We start from the raw sequence: 16,250 nt of genomic DNA on the forward strand, positions 1-16,250 counted from the left end.
ACTTCATGAGAAGAGAAGATTCCCTGGAAAAGACCCTGATGTTGGGAAAGATGGAGAGCACAAGGAGAAGGGGATGACAGAGGATGAGGTGGTTGGACAGTGTTCTCGAAACGACTGGCATGAGTTTGGCCAAACTGCAGGAGGCAGTGAAAGATAGGCGTGCCTGGCGTGCTCTGGTCCATGGGGTCACCAAAAGTCGGAAATGAGTAAACGACTAAACAACAATCTTCTGCTTGTAAGTTTGTAAAGTTAGTGTGCTCTAATCCAGTGTTTTTCAACCTTTTTTGGGCAAAGGCACACTTGTTTCATGAAAAAAATCATGAGGCACACCACCATTAGAAAATGTTAAAAAAATTAACTCTGTGCCTATATTGACTATATATAAAGTAATTCTCTTGAATTTTTCAATTTTTCCCACGGCACACCAGGCAACACCTCGCGGCACACTAGTGTGCCGCGGAACAGTGGTTGAAAAACACTGCTCTAATCCATTTGAACCTGCCTCCTCCTGTCAGGCCACTGGTGTAGCAACCTAGCTGAGTAGCATCTGTTTTTGGTTGTTATGTTTATGGGCTTAAAGCCGAAATAAAATGAGTTGAGTCGAACATGAGTCTGACTAAACTGCGGGAGGCCGTGGAAGACAGGAGTGCCTGGTGTGCTCTGGTCCATGGGGTCACGAAGAGTCAGACACGACTAAACTAAACAACAACAATAATTTTATATGCTGTATAAATATCTGAAAAAGACTTTCCCCCAATTGCCCAAAGCAGCTGAACCTAAATATTCCATTAGGACAAAAAATGTGCACTTGCTGTTGTTTGAAGATAACATTTAAAACAAATTCAGAGCTTTACTTGGACTTTATCTTTACTGTAATACTTGTGAATTTTACTGCAATGTTTGCAATTTAAAACCGTAAATTAGGACTACAGCAACCAGATAGAGCTTATAATTTTCTTACATTGTTTAGAGTGTAATGGGAATGCCTTACAATTATAGTGCACTTTTCTTCCATTGTGGATTCCAAGGCAGTATACTTATTATTATTATTATTATTAATTTCCATACTCCATCTTTCCAACAATGCGCTCAAGGTGGCACTCATAGTTCTCCTCCTCCCCATTTTATCCTCATACCAACCCTGTGAGGTAGGTTAGGCTAAGAGTCAGAAATTGGCCCAGGGTCATCCAGCAAGCTTCATGGCTGAGATGTGACTTCGGCACTGACCTCCCAGGTCCTTGGGCCATCATTGCACTGCACTGGCTCTCAGGCGTGGCCCCTAGAAGGTCTCCCAGATAACTGACCAGACCCAGACAAGCTCCTCAAAGCAAGGTGGTTGCATTATGAACATTTAGCATGCTATGTTTAGCATGTTAGTATGCCTATACACATAAATTTCAGATTTGACTGTTATTGTATCCATTTTTATTGGTCTAATTTGACTCTTACCATGTTCATCATTTCTTCTTACTAATTTTATGGAACAATGCACTGCTCGTAACAATTTTTTTTCACATAAAAAATGCGGTCTGAAGACTTTCCACCTATAACATTGTATGTGACACATAAGAACAGCTGTTTTCTGAACTTCTCATCTGCAGGGAACCATTTCCATATTCCAAGGCAAGCCCCAGGAATGCATGGGTTATGTGCAGTGCAGATCAGGCCTATGTGACCTCATTATTGCCCTGCATACACCTGAACATATCCAGTGCTCTCCCACAGCTATGCATTGCAGGGGTAGTTAAGTAGAGATTTGCAAGCTGTCTTTCAGACTGATCTTTTCATTGTAAGAAACTCTTGATAAGCTTCCCAGGAACACCAGGGTGCCCCAGAACAGTTGGGAAACCACTGCAGAGGAAGCTGCTTCCAGGAGTGTTTACAAAACAAATGCTCAGATGCTTCCCATTGAGACTCCACAGGTAAAGATGCACACCAAATTCACTCCCAACAGACTGATTCATGACAAGGCAGCACAGCACGGTGGCACTGAGAGCCCTGCTCTGCCTAAGTGACAGCTGCTCTATTCAGAGGAAGAAGAGATTAGTCTGTCTGGAATTGGATTTGGCCAGGTTAAGGTGAAGGCAACACTGTGATGCACCTGAAGGGCTAGAAATCAAATCAATTCAGCTCAGCTCACTGCTCAGTATATAGTACAGTATAGGAGTTTACTCTAATCATGAAGTACTGAACTACTGTTGACACTTTGCCCTTCCTGGCAGCAAGCACTGAAGTATGACTAACATCTCCTCCAGATGAATACAATCATCTTCTAAAACAACTGCTACAAAACCATATTTGTATCAGAAGGGGTTCTCCCCACCAATCTGAAGAAGCCTGGTGAGCCAAGTCTCTCATTCTCCCCACATTAGACGTCAGATTGCTCTGGACAGTTCAGGTGGCAGCTAGTCTCCTTTAGCATCCCCCTAAATGTGTACTGTATAAGGAATAATTTATTGGCCAAGTATCAATCATACTTGGAATTTTGCTTTGACTACATTGCATTGTAAAGAAAAACGTACCTCATACAAACACTATTCCCCTCACGATACAACAGCACAGCAAAGGGACCCCATATCACCAACTGACCTCCCTTCCACACACAACTAATGTGTTTTCTGTATGTGTTTCTGATCTACCGGTACATTTGCAAGTGGGAAAACCTCTCCAACAAACCACTTCTCCCTCTGATCAACACTGGATTCAGATCCAGAGATGCCTCACCTTCCCACTTCCTGAAACATTCTCCAGAGGCCAAGATCTGGAATGTGAAAGCACAGTAAAACTGATATTCCAGCCTACCATCACAGTTCCCAGAAAGCCTGCACGAATGGCCTTACTTCAGTCCACAATGGACAGAAAAACTAGATCTAAGTAGCAAATCCACAAAGCAAACAGATGCCATTTTATAATTGGTTTTAGATCGTGAAAAGGTATCTGAAAAGCATGTGCTTTCCTGACACTTCTTTGCTTCTGAAGAGATGAGTTCTTGTTATGATTAAAGAGCATAAAAATAACTTTTCTGGATTACAGCAAAGGTCCATCTACTCTACCAATCCATTTTCAACAGAAGCCAGACATCCCTGGAAGCTCACTAGCTCACCACCACATCAGTGACCAAAGGTCAAAAGGTACACAGTTTTGTCATGGAGGTTCCATGTAGCTTTCGTAGCCATGGATGGGCTTACTGTGTTTTCCCGAAAATAAGACACTGTCTTATTTTTTTCCCCTCAAGAAAACACACTATGGCTTATTTTCTGGGAATGTCTTATTTTAACCCAGACTAAGGCCCGTGGGCCGGATGCAGCGCGAGGGGCTCATTTATCCGGACCCCCGCCGCCCGCTCTTACCGGCGCGGCTGCCCACTTTCGGGTAAGCGGAGCGACGAAAATAGCTTGTGTGCATGCGCAAGTGTCATTTCCATCGCACTTCCGGGTTTGTGGAGGCCCGTGCACCCGCTCACAAGCTATTTCCGGCATTGTGCCAACCCAAAAATGCGCTGGAAATGATGCTTGCACATGCGCACAAGCTATTTCCGGTGCTCCGTCAACCTGAAAGTGCGCCAGAAATAGCGTGTGGGTGTGCGCTCCCCCGTCCCGCCACACAATCAGCGCTGGAGGAAGCAGCCCGAGGTCCGGTAAGTCTGGGGACACCTGTTTTAACCGCTCCGTGTCGGTACACTGCATAGCCTATCCAGGCCATCTTAAGGGAGGCGCCGCATCACTAAGTCTTACTTTTGGGGTATGTCTTATGTTCGGGGTATGGCTTATATTGCGCAAATGCACAGAAATCCTGCTACGGCTTATTTTATGGGTATATCTTATTTTCAGGGAAACACGGTACCTTCTATAAAACTGTTCAAATCCTTTTTTAAGGCATCTAAACAGCTGGCCATCACCACGTCTTGTGAGAGTGAGTTCTTCAAATCAATGCCGCATTACAGAAATAAGTGTTATCATCCTCCCCGAATCATTTTTTCAGCCACGTTCGAAGCAAGAAACAAGAAAGTAGTAGATGCCGTTGTTTTATTGATTAGTTTAGAAATTGTTTATTGTAAATGTTGAGTGGGTTTCTGTTTAACTTTTATATGTTGATATTATTTTATATTACTCTAATAATTATTGAATGTTACTTTTTGATGTAGGTTGCTTATTTTAAAGTTTCGTTTTATTATCACTTTTTTGTATTGCATTAGATTGTTATAAGATGTACATTTTTTGTTTCTTCTGCTTGTAAACCACCTTGAGTATCGTAAGATAGAAAGGCGGTATACAAATAAAAAAACATTATTATTCTTATTCTTATTCTTATTATTATCTGCATACAGAAGACAGAGAAATGCTATTGGGTAACAGAGAGATGGCGGAACTGCTCAACACCTAATTTGCTTCTGTCCCCCCGTTTTAGCTGATGCAACTGCTGTAATTATTTTATCCAAGCATCAGGAGCACAATTTTCTCTCTTGTTTCCAGTTTCCTGATATGCTGATAAAGGGTTCAGGGACATTATAGTTTCAAGCTGACCAGGTGAGATGTCAACTGATTGAGATGTTTCTGAGCAGCTTGTCTCAGAAAAGCCAGTGGAAAGGGCCTTGCTCTCTCTATTGCACCATTTGTCACCATGGTGCCTTCCTAGCTGTGGCTGTGGCCCAAAACATGTGGAGAGCACTATGTTGGCATAGACTGTTCTATGTAATAGTTGAATTAATATGTTGTAGCTGGACTTCCTTGTGCCCATGGGCCCTCCTCCATTCAAAGTGGGGAAAAGAAAAGCTGCCTCTCTGGATATCTGAGACCAGCTACCACAGCCTTTTCACAACAAGTCATTAGGATGAGGGTTGGTGGAGAAGTAACAACGAAACCTTCATGTTACCTTTCACTCACCCCATCTCCCAAAATGCCTCAAGAAAGCAGCTTGGAGACTTTCACCCATGTAATATTTCTTTGCATCCCAAGGCATTAGTGTCAATGGTTAAGTAGATGCCCCACAGAGGAAGGATAAGGAATGCTAGTCTGTACAAAGGATTACCTTGCCAGAACAGAGACAAAGCCAGTGTCCGCTGTCACCCCAGCATTCAGGGACACTTGCATTAAAGACAGGTAAATGCAGGTTAATTCAGAGATAACCATCATGACCCACAACAGTTTGCACTGCACAAAAGATCCTGCTGAGTAAAGGCTATGCTATGGGCAGCTGCAAAAAACCAAGCAACCAACCAAACTAACAAAAAACAGCACTTCAGGAAATTCAGACTTGCCAGAAAGTGAAAATGCATTTGTGAGTGTTATTTATTTATTTATTGAATTTACATACCGCCCTAAACCTGTAGGTCTCAGGGCGGTTCACAAAAAAGATCACAATATATAAAATCAAAATAAGAACAATAAAATACCTTTTAAAGCTAATGCTCTGCAGCCCAAATTAATTCATGCCTGGGCACTAAGCATTTCAGCTTCCTCCAATAAGCCTTCCTTTGGAAACGGTTATATTCAGCAATATGAACCACTCCCCCTTCTCCATCTGCTCAGAAAAGATGAACAAACAAGCCATTGCTGAAGGAAGGAAGGAAGCGTGTTCAGCCATCTCCTAGGAAAACCATGCCAGAGTGAGGAGAGCCCCTCCTCCTGACACACACACTTACACAAAGAGTAAAGAAAATGGGGGAGTGGGGAAGAGGAGGAAACACAGATTCCAGATACCAAAATAATCCACTCTGTATTGAGACTCCCCCTCACTCATACGAACTGAGTGGTGGTCAAAGACAGAAGCAAATTCAGCTCACTCATGTTTTCCCCTCCCACACACACAAACAACATATTAAAAACTGGGACCAGTTAATATGCTGGCTTGAGTCATCAGCCATATGATCAAAGACTGGATCTAAAAAAGGGGGAATTGGTTTACTCACTGTCTTGGGTACAATCTGTTTCTTAGGCTGCCCAATCTTGAACGGAATCCTGGATTGGGGAGGGAGAGAAAAGCAGCAGGAATAAGTACTTATGTAAACAAGCAAGGATAGCTGCTATCAGATAATATGGCACATCAAAGGACGAAATCCTCCTCAAGTCACTTTTTGAGGGAGAAGTGCCAGGGTCACAAAGCATGAGGTAAAAACAGAGTCACTTATTTCTTTGTACCATGCACCAATCCCGCCCCCCTCACCACTGACAAGTCAGTCCTCCACAGCAAACCTTTTCCTTGCTGTGAGTAGATAGGGGTAGCCTAATAACATAAATGAAGTGTGCATGCACACAAAAGCTCATACCAAGAACAAACTTAGTTGGTCTCTAAGGTGCTACTGGAAGGAAATTTTTATTTTTTAACATAAATATGAATGCTGCAGGCCAGAGGCATGTTTGGCAGACTGTTTCTAAACAATTTAAGTTGAAAAGCAAATTGGAAGAGTAAAGAAATAAAACCACCACAAATGTTTTGATAGGGAAGGAAACAGTGAGGAAAAGAAAAATGCAATGTATCTTTAAAAAAAGCAAAAAAACTCTAAAGCTGTGAATAGCTTCAGGTAGATTTTTTTTGGATGCAGCAGTGTTTCCTCAGAAACATGACAAATCTTACAAGGTAGGTGATCCAGTTTCATCTCCCAAGAAGTTACCTGCAAGGTAAACACAGCTTCCCATAGTGGAGGCTAGAGTGCTCCTTCAATCTCAAATTCCTCCAGCAATTACAGTGGTACCTCTGGTTACGAACTTAATTTGTTCTGGAGGTCCGTTCTTAACCTGAAACCGTTCTTAACCTGAGGTACCACTTTAGCTAATGGGGCCTCCCGCTGCCGCCGTGCCAGCGGTGCGCGATTTCTGTTCTCATCCTGAGGTAATGTTCTTAACCCAAGGTACTACTTCCAGGTTAGCGGAGTCCGTAACCCAAAGTGTTTGTAACCCGAGGTACCACTGTACAGTGCTTTGGCAAGAGACCAGGATACTGATTTGCTGCGCTGCACCATGTCAAATGCCAGCACACCAAACATTTTCTTTTTTACATTTATATCCCACCGGTTCTCTCGGAAGTTCAAGGTGCGCACATGGTTCTCCTCCAATGCTCCAACATCAACTGTGACAAACCTTATAACTGCCTTAAAATCTTGCAATGCAGGGGACTGAGTATAGACACATCTTCGTATGGATTAAACTGGTTATTTGTCTGTATGCAAGAACACCGCTGCTGACAGCAACTAACTGAATTGCTATGATGCCACAAAGACTCAAAAAGATTCTAAATGCTTTGGGGAAGGGTCAAACTAGACCACGTGCTTTAAACAGTTGTTCTGAACATGTGTGACTTCCTACTACTGAGCCTATTACTAATCGATCTAGCCCAATATTGTTTTCGTTCAACTGAGATGCCAGAGATAGAACCTGGGACCTTGTGTGTGCATAGCATGTGCTTAATCACTGCATTATGAAAAAAGTCTCAAGCTTGCCTAAAGATAGGAAGGGGGTTTGGAAAGCCTGGGAGCTGTATGCCTGAGAAAGCCAAGGAAGGGTAAGGAATACACACAGATGGGTTCAAATTAACCCACCAAGGGTTTGGTTGAGGATTCCTGTATACGGCCTCTGTTTCATTGCTACAGAGACAGAGATGGAAAACTGCCAAAATTTGTTTTTGGCAAGGTACCCATGCTTTTAATAGTTATATAGAAGGGGCAACTGCAACTGAAAACAGCCTTTCCCATCACCTACCGGTAGTTAAACCACTTTCTCCAACAGTCTTCAGAGCAATTAATAAAAGTATAAAATGCAGTACAATGAAACTGCACCTCCTTAGATTCTCATTTCTACACAACATTAAACATATACTGTATGCACTTTTAAGGAAATCTAACATATCTAGTCAGGAGCCCAGATTCTTCTTTTTCTATGTAAGCTGTAGCCAACAACCCATATGTACTGTTACGTTTATATTGTACTGCTATTTGTATACAAAAAAATTAATTGTGGTGCCCCGCTAGACGAATGCCTTGCTAGACGAAAAACTCGCTAGACGAATGGCATTCGCTAGCGGAAGGCTGCACCGCAAGACGGAAATGTCAATGGGGCTGCTTCGCAAGATGAAAAAAAAAAATTCGGCGTGAAAACCTCCGCGCTGCATTGCCGCTTCGCTAGACGAATAATTCGCTCTACAAAGACACTCGCAGAACGAATTATTTTCGTCTAGCGGGGCACCACTGTAAAACATTTTGGAGGGGATACACATATGCACAAGGGACGCAGGTGGCGCTGTGGGTTAAACCACTGAGCCTAGGACTTGCTGGTCAGAAGGTCGGAGGTTCGAATCCCCGCGATGGGGTAAGCTCCCGTTGCTCGGTCCCTGCTCCTGCCAACCTAGCAGTTCAAAAGCACATCAAAGTGCAAGTAGATAAATAGGTACCACTCCGGCGGGAAGGTAAACGGCATTTCCATGCGCTGCTCTGGTTCGCCAGAAGCGGCTTAGTCATGCTGGCCACATGACCCAGAAGCTGTACGCCGGCTCCCTCAGCCAGTAAAGCGAGATGAGCGCCGCAACCCCAGAGTCGTGCACAACTGGACCTAACGGTCAGGGGTCCCTTTACCTTTACCTTATACATATGTACACCGACTCACACAAGTAGGTATGCAAAGGCTTTCCTATGCACTCCCCATTCCAAGATACCAGTGTTAATGTTACCTACATCAGTACAACCTAGCTGATTGAGCCAAAACCCGCTTACTTCCATTATACATACATAGAAAAGCTACATTCAGTGCAAACGGCCTCGGTCCAGTATACCTGAAGGCAGGGTGGATTTGATTTAAATCAAACTGATTTAAATCACGATTTAAATCACTAGTCAGTAAGGCTCAGGGCCGATTTAAATAATAAAAATCTGATTTAAATTAAAAAAAATCCGATGTAAATAAAAAAATCCGATTTAAATTTAAAAAAATCCAATTTAAATTAGAAAAAATTATTTAAATACGATTTTTTTGATTTAAATAGGTCCTGAGCCTTACTGACTAGTGATTTAAATTGTGATTTAAATCAGTTTGATTTAAATCAAATCCACCCTGCCTGAAGGAGCATCTCCACCCCCATCGTTCTGCCCGAACACTGAGGTCCAGTACTGAGGGCCTTCTGGCAGTTCCCTCAGTACGAGAAGCCAAGTTACAGGGAACCAGGCAGAGGGCCTTCTCGGTGGTGGCACCCGCCCTGTGGAATGCCCTCCCACCAGATGTCAAAGAGAAAAACAACTACCACACTTTTAGAAGACATCTGAAGGCAGCCCTGTTTAGGGAGGCTTTTAATGTTTAATAGATTATTGCATTTTAATGTTCTGTTGGAAGCCGCCCAGAGTGGCTGGGGAAACCCAGCCGGATGGGCAGGGTATACTGTAAATAATAATAATAATAATAATAATAATAATAATAATAATAATAATAATCCTATACACATCTACTCAGAAGTAAATCTCATAGGGTTCAATGGGGCTTGTAAGTGAATAGAATCACAATCTTAGTAATTTAAGTGTAAAAATGGGGCCGGGGGGTGATGAGCATAGGAACAAAGGAAGTTGTCTTATATTGTTGTGAACCACCCTATGATCTCTGGATGAAAGGCGGTATACAAATTTAATAAATAATAATCAGACCATTGGTCCATCTAGAGCAGGGATCAGCAAACTTTTTCAGCAGGAGGCCGGTCCACTGTCCCTCAGACCTTGTGGGGGGCTGGACTATATTTTGTTTGGGGGGGGGGGGAATGAACGAATTCCTATGCCCCACAAATAACCCAGAGATGCATTTTAAATAAAAGAACACATTCTACTCATGTAAAAACACGTTTATTCCCGGACCATCCGCAGGCCGGATTTAGAAGGCGATTAGGTCGGATCCAGCCCCCGGGCCTTACTTTGCCTACCCACGATCTAGAGCAGTCGTTATCTACACTCACCGGCAGCATCTCTCCAATGTTTTTAGCAGGGAGTGTCTACCAGCCCTATCTGGAGATGCCAGATATTGAACCCGGAATCTTTTGTATGCAAAATGTGCTCTGCCACTGAACTACAGCCCTTCCTCTGTGGCTAAATAAGAGACATGGAGAAACTGAAAGAATGTGGAAAGATTGTATTTGGCTTAGAAAGGAGACTTTCTGTTCCAGTGGTTTGGAAACTCTAATGTGTTTATTGATTCATGTTGGCATCCCCTAGAATCACAGAGTTGGCAAGGACCTCAAGGGTCATCTAGTCCAACCCCCTGCAATGCTGGAATCTCAATCAAAGCATCCATGAGAGATAGCCACCCAAGCTCTGCTTAAAAACTCTCCAAGGAAAGAGAGTCCACCACCACCCGAGGGAGTCCATTCTACTGTCTTACAGCAATGACTGTGCTGTCAGAAAGTTGTTCCTAATGTTTAGTAAGATTCTCCTTTCTTATAACTACTCTTATGGGTCGACCGTACCTTCCAGAGCAGGAGAAAACAAGCTTGCTCCATCTTCCATGTGACAGCTCTTCAGATATTTGAACTTAGCTATCATATCTCCTCTCCATCTACTCTTTCCCAGGCTTAACATACCCAACTCCCTCAATCATTCCTCACAAGGCTTAGTTTCCAGACCCTTTGATCATCTTGGTTTCTTTCCCACAAGAATCTCAAATAAGTGTCTTATCCTTGCAACAGGTCTGCATGGCAGGCTTGGCAAGGCTGAGAAAAAGTGACTTATGCAAGGGTGGTCACCATAGCCCTGAACAGCCATGAACCTGGGGTATCCACATGATCCAAACACAAAGCTACCTGCCAGCTACTCTCTTGGCTGTAGGCACCATTCCACAAATACCACACCACAGGAGACAACACTCAGTACTTGAGTACCATATAATCTTGGCTGGAGGGAAGGGGGGGGGTAAGAAGAAATGCCTCAGGTCCCCCCCCCCCTTCTCAGGCAAGTTGCCACCATTGTTTTCTAACCAAGTGTATAATTTTGCCACCAATAATGAACTTGGCCTGCAAACCATACCATTCTGAACCGAGCATGGAGCTAAAGTCAGCCTTAGTCACAAATGTATAAATTTAATTTCTGAAGTGCTTCCTGTTTATTGCTCTACAGCAAAGCTGATGTAATTTTAGTCTATTAACCCTTTCTAGCTTTACTGGTACCCTTAACAGTGATGAATCACACGTCTTCTATAAACAAGCAATTGTCTGGCATATAATTACGCTGTCAATAGCAACTGGTGTGCCTTGGAAGAAAAATGAAGTCAATAAGCCCCCCCCCCACCTGCCACATAGGCAAAAACATGAAATTGAGGTAGTTTCATTGTTATTCTTACAGACACCTGCCAGTTAACTTAAAATAGTATGGTAAAGCCTGCCTGTTTTCTGGAATTCCTCACCCACGGGATTACACTGTGTATCTCATGTTGGAATTCATGAGAATAGCTTGTGTTTTTATTTTTATTTTTAAAACACTAAGTTCTCAATCCTTGTGGTTTTAGAGCAAACAGGATCCTTTGGCCCACATGACAAATTTCCTCCCCACAGGAGGAAAACTCCATTTCCCCCCTCCCCACTCACTCTTTGAAGGGCTATGATGGGAGTTGGGAGTCCAGAACATTTACAGGACACCAGATTGAGGAAGGTTCATCTGCATTAAAGGGTAGCAGATAGTTAGAGAGCTACTACTACTACTACTAGAACGTGAGCATTTGTGGAGTGCTGCCACAGAGAAGACCAACTCACCAATAAGATATTTACCTTACTTCTGTAGGACAGGGGAATTGAGAGAAGGGGCTGAGAAGATTATCTCTGTTCCTGGGCAGGTTAATCATGGCCCTGATTTGCTGCGGTTGCATTCATCCTGTACTTTCATATACTGGTATCTAGTTACAGGTAGGTAGCCATGTTGGTCTGCCATAGTCAAAACAAAACAAAAAACAAAAAAAATCATTCCAGTAGCACCTTAGAGACCAACTAAGTATGTTCTTGGTATGAGCTTTCGTGTGCATGCACGAAAATGTATCTGAAGAAGTGTGCATGCACACGAAAGCTCATACCAAGAACAAACTTAGTTGGTCTCTAAAGGTGCTACTGGAAGGAATTTTTTTGTTTTTCATATATCTGTCTACTCAGACATCACATTACATCCCAGCACTAAACAACAAATGTCTTTACATAGGTAGTCAAAAACATGCAAGGAAAGGTGATGTCAGAAACAGTCCAAGTTTAGGCAGCTGCGGAGAACAAGGCCCACCCTATTTGTAAAGCATTACTCAACAATCCAACTGCATAATACTGTCATGGATCTAGGGTACCAGAATCTGCTAGTGAATTGTAGAAATTAATAAACAATAGTATTCAGATAATATTTGGGATATGAAGGAAGAATACAAGCTACAGAACCGTGCCAGACAAGAAATTCCTGGGTTAGATTATGTGAAGCAGCCTGGCCTGACTAACAAAGTGCAGAGCCATTGAGAAACAATGTGGAGCCAGATTGTTGTTGCTGTTCAGTCGTTCAGTCGTGTCCGCCTCTTCGTGACCCCATGGACCAGAGTACGCCAGGCACCCCTATCCTTCACTGCCTCCCGCAGTTTGGCCAAACTCATGCCAGGCGCTTCAAGAACACTGTCCAACCAGCTCATCCTCTGTCGTCCCCTTCGTCCCAGATACTGGGCCATTAACAGCAATTGGCAATGCAAAGAGGAGTGGACAGAGACAGGAGATTTGGGAGGTTGCCAAGTTAACTGGGGTGGGGGTGGGGAGGCATGATGCCACAGAAAAATCTGTCCTTTTTGTGTTCTGAGAACAAGAAGAAACAAGAGGGGGTTGAAGGGCACTGGCTGGAAGAGGCTTCCCCGAGAGACTGGGAGCCCTGACCAACAGCTGCTTTGGACCCAAGCTTGCTGAAGCTAAGAGAGGGGCAATGAGAGACACTCTTGGGGTATAACATTCTGCTCCCCCACCACTGAAGACTTTAGGTGTAAATATGTGTAAAATAAACCATATTTCTTAGAGACACTAGTCTCCACTGTGCCTGAATTTTCCCAATGGAAATACAACCCTAGGTGAGCACCTGGAACCCCCTGAAATCTTGCTATCGCTGGCAGAGATTGAGTGTAGTGCACAACCTTTGTAACAATACTTTCAGTTTTTGCTACCACACAAAAGAAGAAGAAGAAGAAGAGTTTGGATTTGATACCCCGCTTTTTACTACCCGAAGGAGTCTCAAAGCGGCTCACATTCTCCTTTCCCTTCCTCCCCCACAACAAACACTCTGTGAGGTGAGTGGGGCTGAGAGACTTCAGAGAAGTGTGACTAGACCAAGGTCACCCAGCAGCTGCATGTGGAGGAGTGGAGACGCGAACCCGGTTCCCCAGATTACGAGTCTACCGCTCTTAACCACTACACCACACTGGCTCTCTACAATCTCACTTTCCAATAAACCCTCACACCATATAGAAGATCAGGCCAATGAAGCCTTACTTCTTCTATAGTGGGACGCGGCTTGCCGATTGGAAAGTCACCGGTTCAAATCCCCACGACGAAGTGAGCTCCCATTGCTATGCCCCAGCTCCTGCAAACCTAGCAGTTCAAAAGTACGCCAGTGCAAGTAGATAAATAGGTACAGCTGTGGTGGGAAAGTAAATGGCATTTCCGTGCGCTCTGGCTTCCATCGTGCCAGAAACGGTTTAGTCCTGCTGGCACATGATCCGGAAAGCTGTCTGTGGACAAATGCCAGCTTCCTCAGCCTGAAACCTCACCACTGCAACCCCATAGTCACCTTTGACTGGACTTAGCTGTCCAGGAGTCCTTTACCTTTTTTACCTTTCCATAGTGTTACAATTTAATGTCAGTTAATGCAAAAGCAAACTTACATTGGGACCCAATCGTCAGTGACAGACTTGTGAAAACCTTAAATCCGCCTGTTCTGAAGAAGCTGCGACAAGCAAAATTATTTGAGATTGACTGCCAGTTGAGCAACAGCAGTCTGAGGACCGCATTCAAAAGCAAGAGAGGAACAGCCAGATATGCACAGGTAATGACTGTCAAATAGTGGATTGGTCTGCAATCTTCACAGGTGCAAGCTACCAGGTGAAGCATCTTTTGAAGATGATCCTTGACTTACTTCTTAATAAGGAGACAACCTGGTTTTGCATGTGTATTAACCTCTTTATGTAAAACATCCATGCATTGCAACTACAAGTCTCAAGGTCTGTAATTAGGGCACAGAAGCCCCAGTTCAAAGTGAAATTCCAGACAGTTTTGCAACAAGAAGCCCCTTGGTGCCAGAAGCAGAATGCAGAAACATGATAGGAAGAAAGATGGCACAGCCAGAATGCAGTGAAGAAAAGCATGCAAAGGAGACATGCTCTTGTACATAGAATCCTCTTCCCTATGCGCAAAACAGTATTGAGAGTTGCAAATTCCCAACCAGGCACAAGTCAGCAATCTTTGGAACCAGAGACTCTAGGAGCAGAACCCAGATGCCTCCCCTCTGATTCCCTAAAGCGGGGGAGAAGAGGGCTGTGCATCAGAAAACTGAGGAGGAGCCACAACACAGTGATTGAGAATTTATTTCCCATGCAGAATTTCCAGGTTGAATCCCTGGCATCTCCAATTAAAATGAGGTCATACTGAAGGGTGTGAAAGAATTCTGTCTGAAATCTTGGGAGAGCTGCTGCCACTCAGACTAGACATTACTAGGTGAGATGGGCCAATCATCTGACTCAAATTAAAAATGGATAGCCACCCATGGCAGTTTGCCAGAGAAAGAGGACACCAGATTATTGTCCACTTTGCCACCAACTCAATCAGATTAAGAGTGACACAAGAGGATTATGGGACTGGTCCTGTTAACTCTGACTTGGCTCATCAGTTTGAGCAAACTGTTGCTCTGGCATAGACTGAATTTACTATTGCTCACCCCCACATGCCTGCTAAAATCCAAACCACCACAATATGGGCATGTGCACATGCAATGCCGCTAAACCACAGACACATCACTCAACAACTCATCAGTGCTGTCAACTCTAACAACACCAGTCACCTATTTGGAAGAGTGGAGGGACCTGAAAGCAGGCACTCCTCACATCTGTTTCAATTATGTAGCATTACTGATATATAATCAATAGGAGAGATCCTTGTGTACTGCTGTGGACTGTTGCTGCCTACATACAAAGATCTCTAGATCAGCACTAGGGTCAGGATGGCTTCAAGGCTTGCATTACAATCAAAGGACAAAAAACTTGCAAATGAAAGTGAAAGCTAAAGATTATTTATTAGATTTTATTGAATTATAAATCAAGCAAAAAAAACAAATACTGTACAATTTGGGGATATTCATAAAATAATAATTGTTTTCATTGTCATGCTGCAGAGGCACTCATCTAATATTAACAGTTAAGACAAGATAAATAGAACAGCACAATTTTTATAAGCCAAAATGAAGTCCTAATTTCATGCATTGGTTCAGGCAAAGAATTTTTGCAGGTCACCTGCAGTATACTAAGTGATAAATTTCCAGCAAATGGCAAATAACTGTTCTGGGTGGATGGAGAGGAAGGCCAAAGGTTGCAATTAATCTAATATTAAATTTAATAAAGTATTAAGCATCTAATCAAATGAGGGGACTTTGCCACCTTGAATTTAAGAAATATAGTCACCATTACTGTCAGCAGCACATGAGTCTAGCAATAAGTGGGAGGTATAATTGAAACTCGTCATTCTCCAACATAAAGAACAATAATTTTCCTAGACATTAGACCTTCATATTCATCAAGACCAAGAGCTCTCCATTGGATCTCCTAGCTAATTGTAGAAGAGAACAAATTTTCAATAGCTCTCAAGCAGCCGTAGCTGAGCTTACAATCATTGCATTGCTCCTTCATCCCATTTCAGCCTGAGATAACAAGGGTTCCTTCAATGCATACTTCTGCAACCAAGAGTCAGCAAAATCAGTCTATCCTCCATCAATGGCCTGGCTCACACTTAACAGTAATATTGGCATAAAAAACGTAAAGGGAAAGGAAAACAAAATATAAAATCAAAAAATCAAAAAATGCTTCCAGTAGCACCTTAGAGACCAACTAAGTTTGTTCTTGGTATGAGCTTTTGTGTGCATGTACACTTCTTCAGATACACTGAAACAGAAGTCACCAGACCCTTATATATAGTGAGAGAGTGAGGAGGGGTATTACTCAGAAGGGTGGTGGGAATGGCTGATGGGTGTGGAAAACCTGTTGACGACTGTTGTTGTTGTTCAGTCGTGTCCAACTCTTCGTGAC

The 16,250-nt window shown here is 43.2% G+C and overlaps 1 protein-coding gene across 2 annotated transcripts in view; it reads right to left on the bottom strand.

Moving 5' to 3' along the window:
- The window catches only part of BIN3 (bridging integrator 3), a 125,471-nt gene that overhangs the window by 65,086 nt on the left and 44,135 nt on the right, over nucleotides 1–16,250 (bottom strand). For both annotated transcript variants that reach the window (XM_033171441.1, XM_033171440.1), the window contains exon 2: nucleotides 5,909–5,957. In XM_033171441.1, coding sequence (XP_033027332.1) covers nucleotides 5,909–5,957 — 49 coding nt within the window. The remainder of the gene's footprint in view (nucleotides 1–5,908; nucleotides 5,958–16,250) is intronic.

The sequence above is a fragment of the Lacerta agilis genome, chromosome 15, assembly GCF_009819535.1.
Source record: "Lacerta agilis isolate rLacAgi1 chromosome 15, rLacAgi1.pri, whole genome shotgun sequence".
In the NCBI taxonomy this organism is placed as follows: domain Eukaryota; kingdom Metazoa; phylum Chordata; class Lepidosauria; order Squamata; family Lacertidae; genus Lacerta; species Lacerta agilis.